General features: G+C 42.1%; 2 protein-coding genes across 4 annotated transcripts in view; one reads left to right on the top strand and one right to left on the bottom strand.

Annotated features, from left to right (window-relative positions):
* Positions 1-12,421, bottom strand: part of LOC126949611 (ATP synthase subunit f, mitochondrial-like) — a 739,455-nt gene that overhangs the window by 59,918 nt on the left and 667,116 nt on the right. The window lies entirely within an intron of this gene.
* NCAM2 (neural cell adhesion molecule 2) overlaps positions 11,125-12,421 on the top strand; it is a 566,845-nt gene continuing 565,548 nt past the window's right edge. Inside the window, exon 1 of one of the 2 annotated variants that reach the window (XM_050782162.1) lies at positions 11,125-11,425. In XM_050782162.1, coding sequence (XP_050638119.1) covers positions 11,371-11,425 — 55 coding nt within the window. In that variant the 5' untranslated portion in view covers positions 11,125-11,370. The remainder of the gene's footprint in view (positions 11,426-12,421) is intronic. The other variant, XM_050782163.1, reaches the window with a different exon arrangement.

The following is a 12,421-nucleotide window of genomic DNA, read 5'->3' as shown; positions in this document are numbered from 1 at the left end:
TTTAATAAAGGCAGCAGTAAAAAGTATATTTGAGTAGCAGGCTTCACTGAAGTTGCCATATTCCTAGTTTCTCCCTGCAATATTTTCCATCTCTGCTCTGCAACCAGTATTAACACCATTTTCTCAGTACCATAAGATTTTCATATACAACTGCTCTATTTCAAGATAAGTTAAAAAACAGACCCTCAAGTGTTTTAAAACAATGTTGCTTTAGCTCTGATAAATCAAATAACTATAGGATAAATCAAATAACACAAAGAACTCTGTGATAAATCACATAACTCTTTGATTAATTTCAGAATGACCATAACCCTTCATTACAAGTTCTGTAACATAAGTTAGGAGCACTGCTATGTTCACACTCCTGGGATGCTTGTTGAAGGCAATTCATTAGTGGTACAATAGAAATAGCTATGAGAACAATGAAGGGAATCAGCCCTAAACTAGCATGAAATCCAGAGAGGCATGGTGGTAGGTATGAGTCCTTGTCAAATATCAGAATACATGACTTGAAGTGGTAAGAAAGGGATAAGGTCAAAATCAAAGATGGGAAAGAGAGTATAAAACTGACCTGTAAATATGACATCCTGAAAGGAGATGAGTAACCAAGATACAAAGCCATTAATGGAGTAGAGAAACCAAGAAAAACAATGAAGTTTGGCTCACACCTGTAATCCCAGCACTTTGGGAGGCCGAGGCGGGCAGGTCACCTGAGGTCAGGAGTTCAGGACCAACCTGGTCAACATGGTGAAACCCCGTTTCTGCTAAAAAATACAAAAATTAGCCAGGTGTGGTGGCAGGTGCCTGTAATCCCCAGCTACTCAGGAGGCTGAGACAGAATTGCTTGAACCTGGGAGGCGGAGGTTGCAGTGAGCCAAGATCATGCCACTGCACTCCAGTCTGGGCAACAAGAGTGAAATTCCATCTTAAAAAAAAAAAAAAAAAAAAAAAGAGAGAGAGAGAGAGAGGGAGGGAGAGGGAGGGAGGGAAGAAGGAAAAAAAGAGAGAGAGAGGGAGGGAGGGAGGGAAGAAGGAAAAAAGGAAGGAAAGAAGGGAAGAAGGAAGGAAGGAAGGAAGGAAGGAAGGAAGGGAAGAAGGAAGGAAGGAAGGAAGGAAGGAAGGAAGGAAGGAAGGAAGGAAGGAAGGGAGGAGAGAAATGAGGTTTTAAGTGAGTCTGGAGAAATTCCATAGAGAGATTGCAGGTTCCCATAGATGCTTTCTTTCTGGTTTACCCAGTGCTATGGTTGGAATATTTGTGTCCCACCAAAAGTTGTATATTAAAACTCTATGACCAAAGTGATAATATTCAGAGGTGGGGCCTTTAGGAGATGATGATATCATGAGGGCAGATCCCTAATGAATGGGATCATTGCTCTTATAAAGAGGCCCCAGCCAGTAGTCCTGTCCCTTCCACCGAGTGAGGACACACCAAGTGAGTGTATAATTAGAAAGATAAGCCTTTCTGGAAAATACGTTTGTCTTTATTTTTAGAAATAAGGTAAGACGTTAGTAGTTTTAAAACTACAGTTCATTCTCAGGACTTTCCTTTCCTATCACTGTTTCAAAACCATGCTATTGACAAATATTTGTTTATAAGATTGAGAGGCACTATCCAGTAAGTAGAACTGAGCAGACTAGTCTTCTCATAAGTTGTTTAGGTTTATACCTAACTAAGACATTTCATATAAATAATATAGGTAAAGGCCCACAAATAGAGGTACTCTAACCCTGGCATTTTTCCCTTTGGGTGCCCCCAGATGATATAATTTGAGAAAAGAAACGATCCAAAATTAAATTTCCACATTATTATTGTCTTTATTTAGGTCACAAGAGGTCATATCATAACCTGTATGGGATCAACTTTTGCTCTTAAAAGAGATTATGCTATTCAAAATGTTTCTGAGAAGGCTGGGCACAGTGGCTTATGCCTGTAATCCTAGCAGTTTGGGAGGACGAGGGAGGTGGATCACTTGAGGTCCAGAGTTCAATACCCCAGCCTGGCCAATATGGTAAAACCCGTCTCTACTAAAAATTCAAAAATTAGCTAGGTGTGGTGGCACGCACCTGTAGTCCCAAATACTTGGAAGGCTGAGGAGGAAAATTGCTTGAACCCGGGAGGTGGAGGTTGCAGTGAGTCAAGATCATGCCACTGCCCTCCAGACTGGATGACAGAGCAAGACTCCATCAGAAATATATATACACACACACACACACACACACACACATATATATATATGGTCATACATTTTTGCAAAACTATTTTCTAGTAGTCTAAGAATGTAATCTATATCTTCAAAGCTCTGTGGATAGAGATATTCACACTGTGGTTTATTCATCATAATTAAAATTACAGATAAATGCTTAATGTCTTAGTATATATAAGAATATATATAAAAACTATATGTACATATATTATGAATATATATATTTCTTATATATAAGAAATACATATTTAAATATATATATATTTCTGAGAAGAATATGGGGTGAGACAGGCTTTGGTTTTGGAGAAGCAAGCAAATTGTTCATTTTGTAGAGATTCAGGGAGCTGTTCTTATACGCAGCCTAAGAAAGGACAGTTTAGAGAGTTCAGAGTAGAGTTCTTGAATCTGACATTTTGGACTGGATAATTAACTGTTGTGGAGGGCTCCCGTGTGCATGAGATGTTTAGCAACATCTCCGGCCTCTTCCCACTGGATGCTAGGAGCAACTTCCTCCCAGTCATGGCAATACAAAAAGTCTCCAAATATTGTCACGTTTCAAGGGGCACAAAACCCAGTCTTGAAGCTCTGGGTTAGAGAAACTCTTCTTTGGGATGCAATTGGTGCCTAAAAATTTCATGGGACCAAGAAAGGAATCCATGAAGGGACTCTGTATAGGGAATCAACGTAGCCAATAGTCTCCAAGACAACTGGTAGCTATTCATTACTCAATACTGGGTTTCCCTCTAATAAGTTATTGTGTCTCTGTTATTCTCAATCTTTCCATAAGTTGTAATAAACATCTTTGCGACCGGGCGCGGTGGCTCCCCCCTCTAATCCCAGCACTTTGGGAGGCCGAGGTGGGCGGATCACGAGGTCAGGAGATTGAGACCATCCTGGCTAACACGGTGAAACCCCGTCTCTACTAAAAATACAAAAAATTAGCCGGGCGTGGTGGCGGCGCCTGTAGTCCCAGCTACTCAGGAGGCTGAGGCAGGAGAATGGCGGGAACCCGGGAGGCGGAGTTTGCAGTGAGCTGAGATCGCGCCACTGCACTCCAGCCTGGGCGACAGAGCGAGACTCCGTCTCAAAAAAATAAAATAAAATAAAATATAATAAACAAAATAAAAATAATGTAAATAAATAAATAAATAAATAAATAAATAAAAGTGTCTTTGCTTGAGCCCTGTCCTCAGGACAGGGAGGCAGGCAGATGTGCACAGGCTTCAAGTGAAGTGATACAGAAGGAAGGTACAGCCTGGGGAAGCCTATTATAATATGGCCAAAAACAAGGGACAGCCTGGGGAAGCCTATTAAATATGGCCAGAGAGTAGAGCAAAGATGGGGCCGGAATGAGAAACAGCTTCCTGATCTTGTGTGTGAAACGTGCCAACATTCCTCAGGTATCCTCGGAGATCCCTAGTAGCAAATGGATGGGGATACTTAGGCTTTATCTGTGTGGATGTATTACGGAAAGTAGAAGAATTGAGAACTTTTGGTCACCCTAAATTATAGAGTTTTGCAACATCTTCTCCTAAGAAGTACAGTGGGAATTCCTGGATTTTAGAGAAGAAGAAGAAGGTTTTCAAATATAACATATTAAGGTGGAGATGTCCTTCAGTACACCTTAAATTTGACAAATATGAATATGAAAATTTATCTACAGCCTCACAATTGAAGATGATTAAAGGTAGATATTACAGAATGGAAACTCTCTGGATTAACTAACAAAATATAAAATAAAATATAGTAAACAGTCAATGTTGATAGAAATGAAGTGTTTTCACATCTTCCAGATGACAGGGTAAATTATATAGTTTGGAAATCAATTTAGGCAATGTGAATTCATTACCTACATATGGTCATACGTTTTTGCAAAACTATTTATTTTCTAGTAGTCTAAGAATGTAATCTATAATATCCTCAAAGCTCTGTGGATAGAGATATTCACACTGTGGTTTTATTCATCATCATAATTAAAATTACAGATAAACGCTTAATGTCTTAGTCTAGGAAAATTGTTAAGAATATTAGATTCAGTCCATGTCAGCAAATTAATTCATTAAATTTATGTTTGTAAAAATTACTAGGCAAGGCGTGGTGGCTCATGCCTGTAATCCCAGCATTTTGGGAGGTGGGCAGATCACCTGAGGTCAGGAGTTCGAGACCAGCCTGACCAACATGGAAAAACCCCGTCTCTACTAAAAAATACAAAGTTAGTTGGGCGTGGTGGCTCATGCCTGTAATCCTAGTTACTCAGGAAGCTAAGGCAGGAGAATCACTTGAACTCGGGAGGCAGAAGTTGCAATGAGCTGAGATCACGAGCCATTGCACTCCAACCTGGGCAACAAGAGTAAAACTCTGCCTCAAAAAATAAATAAATAAATAAATAAATAAATAAATAAATATATAAAATTTATTTCCTTTACCAAACAAAATATAAAGATGCCAAATAGTATTTCCTTATTATGTAAAGAAAATATATGTTTATATGAAAGACTAGAAGAAAATATGCCAAAGTGTTCAAGAGATAGCCACTGTCTGGTTGATAGGGCATGGACATTCCTAATTTTTTTTATAACTAGCATGCCAGAATTTGAGAAGAGTAAACATTAATTTATAAATAAACAGGCACAGCTATTTAATTTTATTTTTTATTATATTATTTTACATAGCTCAACTATTTCTTTTGAAGTCAATTTCTTTCATAGGTGTTGAGTTTCTTAATTTTAGAAAGGCTGTGAAATCCAGTAGCAGGTGTTAGGTACATAATTATTTAAATATGAGGACCAATCAAAGAATGTTGGTAGGGGGAATATATTATTTTCTTAAAAATGAGTTAAGATTATTTCATGTAGATATAAAGTATAAGAATTTTCCCCAAGCATTAAAATTTAAAAAAAAAAGTGTATCTAAATAATGTGCCTTTGTGGATTATTAAGTAGAATATTAATGGTTTGTGGTTATATAGGAAAGAATCCTATTTCTACCACTAGCTTACCTTTTACTAATAGAACTGCTTATCTAAGTTGAAAATTAATGGAAGCACATCTCCATTAAGGAAAGAACCAACTGATCCTACCCACTAAGAGATTTTTGAATGAAATGCCTAATTTTATTGCCCTGCCAAAATGCAATTGATTACTATTCTGTCCTATCAAATTTATACTTGTATTGGATCTGTTGCCAGTGGTGAAGGATTTATTGTTACCCGGTATGTGATAACTCCCCTCCACATGGAAGGATTTGTGCAGACATCACCTTGGTCGATATTACCTATGGACAAAAATATGATTCCTGAGTGCTGTGATCAATAATTGGGCAACCTAAATATCACATCATGATCCTTGTCATATCAAATAGGTTCATTGCTATCCATTGCTTGATTCCTTTTTCCTCTCTTACTTTGTCCTGAATATATTCTTGAAATTGTATCAATGACTGTTTTGTCAACATGTTCTAGGTTTGTTAAGTTTTCCGCTCTGTCCATCATTGTATTTCCCAGGGATGTCTTGGTGAAGAAAAATACAATATCCCCTTAGAGTTAAGAAAATATTATTCTGGGAAGTGGCAAATTATAGGCAGTTATTGCATAATTTCTGAGCGAAGTGAGCAGTTATTTGCCCAGAGGGAGCATGAAGTAGCCATGAAAGAAAATGACCCCATGTATCTTGGAAGAAATTAAAAAGTAAGAATCTGTGACAATGAGGGTGCCTCAGTACCATAAATCTGTCTCTTCCCTTTCTTAATTTCAAGTAGAACAGCCAAGAAAGTAAAACATTTTAAAAGAAAGGTGTTAAAATCTAAAATCTATTGTTAAAGTAGCTGCTGTTATATGCTCACAAATAGCCTGGTAAAGGGTCTAAAATGTTGTGTCAAGAAGTTTAAAATTATTTTCAAAGACACGCTTATTAGAAAAAAGTGGCATTAATGGAGAGGGGAAGGCAGTAGCAGGACCATCTATTTATAGAGGTTTTAGGCTATCTGTCTATATATACGCTGGATATTTTTCTTCCTTTGTGGCAATAAGAAAAGTCAAAACAGGCAATTTTCTAGACAAGTAAATGAATAGTTATAATGGCTTGTGACATCTTAAAAATATAAATGATCACACGGAATGTCCTATTTCTTAATAGTATCATCTTAACACACATGAATTCTGTCAACGGAGAGATTAAACAAACATAAATACACAAATACGCAAATAAAAATAATGTTTAAATACTATCCACAGCACAGCATTCATGCCTAGGCTCTATGTGTACGTTATATATCCGCATGCTTTTTGCAAGAGCAGATTGCAAAAGTAAGAAACAGAATCTCTCTGAGAAGATCATTTCCACATACAATGCGCCTTATCATTTTCTGTCTCTCTGCTACTCCTTTATGTTCATTTTATTGATTCTTTTAAATCAAATTTACCTGCTTTGGGTTAACCACGCATCCAGTCCTGTTGGTATTTCTTACTACTCAGCTTTTCATAGATTCCTGAGTTTTGTTCAACCGGCTCTTATTTTTATAAATGAAATAACTATCACCCCAACGATGCCTCTGATACATTTCCTCGGATAGATGAAGAAGTGGATAAATTGTCTTACATGTAAATGATGAGCTACCTAGAGGAGGGAGGATGCGTTTCTATACCTTTTATATCCTACACTGCACATGGCTTACTCATGTTCATAGATTTGGTACATTCAGTAAAAGTATTCAATGTCTACGTAATAGAACGCACTCCTTTCAAACGATGGAGGGGAATGGTGAGAAGAGGCAATTTTTCTACATGGTGTCCTCACATGGTCAATCTATTAAGAAGAAGAACTGACTAAGGCAAATGTCAGGCTGCACATTACTTTGTCACTGCAATGCGAAATAAATGTGCATCTGATAGAGCCCTGGAGAGGCACTTCTACTTTTGGCTAAGAAGCAGTTGAGGCAAGTTTTTTTTTTTGAGTCTATGACACTCTGCTATTGAGTCCTTATGGCAACATAAATTTAGGCTAAAAATGGAGAAAACCCTTGAAAGCCTTAGAATTGTCTTAGTTCATTTTGTGCTGCTGTAACAGAACACTACAGACTGGGTAATTTATAAACAATAGAAGTGTATTCGGCTCACAGTTCTGGAGCCTGGGAAGCCCAAGTCGAGGGATTACACCTGGTGAAGGCCTTCTTAGCTGCATCATTACATAGTGGAAGGAATCACATAAACGACAGAGTATGTTCAAGAGAGTGAGAGATGGAACCCACAACCATAGACCCTTTTATAGTCAGCGTGAATCCATTCATGACAGTGTAGCCCTCTAGACCTAATACCTCCTAGTAGTCCACACTCCCAACATTGCTGAACTGGGATTTCAGTTTCCAACACATGCTTTTTGATAGACGCATTCAAACTGTAATCCTCATGTGGGCCTATGATTCACCATCAGGCCTATAGCCCCTGGGATGGACAGAGCCATCCTAACTTTTTCTGACTATGCATGCCAGGACTTACATTGTGAGAGGCTGTGAATATCAGGTTTGTTAGCATAACTCTCTCCCACCTTGTATTTTACACTCTGTACTTTTTTCAAATTAGACTTCTCTCTGCTCTCCACACATGCTGTGTGGTTTCACGCCCCCAGGCTTTGCTGAAGTTTTTCTCTGCCCTGCCCACGTCCCTACCTATCTAATTTCTCCGCTTTCTTCAAAGCTTCATGAATCCTTTCTTAATCTTCTATTCAGAAATGATCCCCTCCTCTTATGTCACAATAGCAGGGCATTTTCACTTTTCTTATGGCAGTTTTCAAAAACCTGATTTATATGATTGAATTGTGTACTTATGCCTGATATCTTCAACAAGTGACTATTAGCGAATTGAGGGGCAGGATCAATAGCTGTATCACCTTTCTTTATATATTCCTGAGTACCAAGGGTTTGTCCGTTTATCTTTTCCATACACACAGATGCTCTCTCTTTCTCTCTCTCTTCCTCTCTCTGTCTCTCTTACTCTCTCTCTCTCTCTCTCTCTCTCACACACACACACACACACACACACACACACACACAGAGAAGTTTGGACACAGAACAGTCTTACGATACAAACTTCTAATCAGAAATTTCATTTGTGTCTGATAGATTATTGCTATCATCTCCCTAACCTCACTCTAAGAAGATTTAATATCTAAATTACCTTACAGGATTCCAGTCAAATTTTCCTCTGCCATGGTTTAACCCATTGCCCGAGACAAAAGCAATTTCACTTTTTTGTTTGTTTGTTTGTTTAGACAAAGACTCACTCTGTCACTCAGGCTGGAGTGACTTGGCACAATTTCGGCTCACTGCAACCTCCGCCTCCTGGGTTCAAGCGATTCTTCTGCCTCAGTCTCCTGACTAGCTGGGACTACAGGTGTGTGCCACCACCCTGCCTCGGCTAATTTTTGTATTATTAGTAGAGATGGGGTTTCACCATATTGGCCAGGCTGGTCTTGAACTCCTGACCTTGTGATCCACCCGCCTCAGCCTCCCAAAGTGCTGGGATTACAGGCATGAGCCACGCCCAGCCTGAAAGTAATTTGACTTCTAATAACACAGAGGTGAATTCAGTTGTCAATATTTCCACCTGATTAACTGGTGTGTGTGTATGTGTGTGTATGATAGGCAATTGGCCACTCCCAGTGTCAGGTTGAAAAATTGCAGGTTGTGTGAAGATGCTATCTGACACAGGGAGTATCCTTTTAACTCTCTTCTGTGATTGTGTGTGTGTGTGCGTGTGTGTTGCAGTCATTCTTTGGTATTCACAGGGGGACTGGTTCCAGTACTCTCACAGATCCTTGGGTGCTCAAGTCCCTTATATAAAACAGCATAATATTTGCATATAACCTTCTCCTGCATATTACATCATCTCTGGATTAGGCGTAATACATTATATAATGCAAATGTTTTGTAAATAGTCACGTTGCTGTATTTTTTTAGTTATGTTATTTTGATTGTATCATTGTTTCATTTTTTAAAGTTATTTTTCATCCATGGTTGGTAGAATCTGAGGATGCAGAACTGTGGACGCAGAAGGCCTACTGGGTAGCATTTATCAGTGCCCAAGAGAAATAAAGAATTGGAATAAATAAATGAGTCACTGGTCTTTCACATCTATAAATGGGTTACTTCCACCTTTTCCTGCAAAGAGCTGACCATGAGCTTACTTCAGTGTGGTTAGCACATTCCAGAACCAGTAAAGGGTGTGAGAAGGGTACCTTGGCAAAATAACTTTCTAAATATATTGTCTGCTATGAGATCAGAGGAAAGAAGAGGTTCTCCAGCTGTGAGGTGCTGGGAGGGCCATTGCTTAAGGGAGTTCAACCATGGTGGGAGTTGAGGGCGCCTTTCCCCTCCTCTCTTCCTGATAACCCCATCCCAGGATGCCAAGTGAGTGAATCATCTGTATAAAGCGCTCTGCCTCGGGAGGACAAATCGCAGACAGTATCTCCCCTATGCATGTTAGCCTGTGTCTACTCTTGCCCCCTGCCCTCCCTGAAGGCAATGCAACGTCCATTTCAGCATGAAATCCTCAGGCTGGGGCTGGATTCTGAGCTCTACAACATTTCTATATCCTCCCCACCCCCGCTATTTCTACGTCCTCACTGATAAGGAAGGAGCTAGGGTCCTTGTGGAGTCTGGGGCGGGGCAGTTGAGTTCTCTAAGGAGCCAGAGGGAAAGAGCAGATGAAAGAACCCATTGTCAGCTTTTGCAGGTCGCGGTAACCCCGGGCCAGATTGACATGGGCTCCCCCGGGCCGGGGATTCTGCCTCTTACCGCTCTTGCAGGAGAGGTGACTGACGTTAATCTCACAACCTTTTTCCTACCCTTCTAGGAGAAATAACGATAAGCCCCAATCTTAAGGAGCAGAGAGTTAGTTCTGGGCACTTGCCACGGCTCCCTCACTTCAATTTACACTTTCACACACGCGCGGGTACGTGGGTGTTGGGGGTAGGGCACTGATCTGGGGAAGGTTCCACCCGCCCCCCGCCCCAACTCATCTTTGCACATTTGCAGTCCTCCCTCGGTGCACCCCTGGCGGGGATCTGGCCAGTGCAGCTCCCTGGAACCGAGGGCAGAGCCCGCGGAGTGAGGCCAGGAGAGACTTCAGGCCTCTAAGGACACAGTTGAGGCGGAGGCTGAGTTGAACGCAGCTCCTCCCGCGGCTCGCCTACTCCCCAGTGTCTCTCCCTTAAGGTGCCGTTCCCAACAGTAATGGGTCGAGATGTAGAGGAAACACTGTACATTATTTTTCCGCCCCCCCTTTAGCGCCTGAGGAGATAGACAGTGTAGACTTCAGGGTACAATTGCTTCCCCTCTGTCGCGGCGGGGTGGAGAGCGTGGGAAGGGGGACAGCCGCGCAAGGTGCCAGCCTGCTCCAGGTTTGAGCGAGAGAGGGAGAGGGAGGTCCACGGAGAGACAAGAATCTCCCTCCTCCCACGCCCAAAAGGAGTTAAGAGTCGCGGGGCACACCGCCCGCCTCCAGATCCCCCATTCGCGTTGAGCCGGCGCGCGCTCGGGGCGTCCGTCTGCAGTATCAGTATCAGCATCAGCATCTGCATCAGCATCAGCTCAGCTCACTTCAGCTCAGCATCAGCTCAGTTGTCCCGAGGCGGCTGGCAGCTGTGAAGGAGCTCCAGGCGGACCCCATCCTCACGCCCTTCTCGGCTCAGGGCGTCCATGAACGTGCGAATGGCCCGCGGGCGAGTGGCGTCCTCGCGATCGCAGCTGCCCCTCTAGTTGGAGGCACTGGGGACCGAACCTGTGGCTTCCAGCTCGACTGCGGACGAATCCCGGGACCGCCAGCCTCGCGGGAGAGCGGCCGCCGTGCGGCGCGGAGGGATACGCCTCGGCCGCACCTCCCCTCGCCGCGCCCCCGCCCCCGCCGCCCTCCCCGCCCGGCTCTGCTGCTGCCGCCGCGGCGGCCGCTGCTGCTGCTTCTGCCGCCGCTGCCGCCGCTGCTGCCTGGATATAGTGCGGCAAGAGCGGAGCTTGCAGTCACTTTGCGAGGAGGAGCGCGCGGGCTGCGGGCGGCTGGGGCACCGCGGGAGCGGCGGCGGCGGCTCTCGCAGAGGCGGCCGGGGCAGCGAAAGGTTCTCTCTCCAGGGCTGGACTTAATAACTTTGAAACTGTCCACCGGTGTCACGTCCTGAACATGAGCCTCCTCCTCTCCTTCTACCTGCTCGGGTTGCTTGTCAGTAGCGGGCAAGGTAGGAGTGGTGCTTTATTGCATTTACTTTCCCTCCCCCTTCCACCCGGCCAAGAGAGGCAAAGAGGGAGGCGCAGGAAGAATTAAATGAAAGAACTAAAGTTACAGTTATTGTTGTTATTATTATTTTGGTTCTTTCTCCTAGCTGACTCTAAAATTGTATCTGTTGTGTGGAGACCCTTAAGAGAAGGGAAAATACGGAATTGGAGAGGGCAGTCAGTGAGCAGGATGTCCAGGGAAACCACTTCTTCTTCTCTTTTTTTTTTTCTCTGGGATTTTGGCTTTCTCTTATTTTCATTATCAAAAATTGGATGAGTGTGTTGGTGTGTGTTAACAGTGAAATATCTGAGGTTGCGGAAAGAAAGGGCACGACGGTGTTTAACAGAAGCAGCAAAAACTATCAGCGTTAAACTCATTTGCAGATTATCTGTTGTGTGCAAGACATTCGATTCTTGGAGACTCTTTTTTTTTTTTTCCACCCCTTTCCCCAAACCCTAATTCCTGACCGTGAAGTGAATGATGATGGCTTATTTCTGTTGGAAACTAAGAGAGTGGCCATGGATATTGTGTGTAAGAAAGCAAATGGATAAAACTAGGGATGTGTTGCAGTCATTCATTTTGACCCCCAACCCCTTATTAATACAGAAAGGTGGAATAATTTTATAACATTACATTGTAATTACACCTGTAAGGGATTTCTGGGGTTGTGGGAGAACTGGTGGGAGCTTTTATCTCTTAAAAAAAAAAAAATGAATAGCCTGGTAGAATAACCTGAGAGGGAATTTGTGGAAGCTAACACTGTTTGTCTCTAGAGAGATAGATATGAATTTATCCGGCTGTTTAGAGAGTAAATATTCACATGAAATATATTTACAATAAATGGAAGCATTTTCAACTGTCCAGACAAGTTTGGACGTTTAATTAGGGACACGAAATGCTAAAACATGCATTGGTGAAAGTCTTTAAAGGAAAAATAAAATAGCGCTAATTTTGAGAT

The sequence above is a fragment of the Macaca thibetana genome, chromosome 3 (assembly GCF_024542745.1).
Source record: "Macaca thibetana thibetana isolate TM-01 chromosome 3, ASM2454274v1, whole genome shotgun sequence".
Classification (NCBI taxonomy): domain Eukaryota; kingdom Metazoa; phylum Chordata; class Mammalia; order Primates; family Cercopithecidae; genus Macaca; species Macaca thibetana.
Note: the sequence above shows the minus strand (reverse complement) of the source record. Positions and strands in the feature narration are given on the sequence as shown.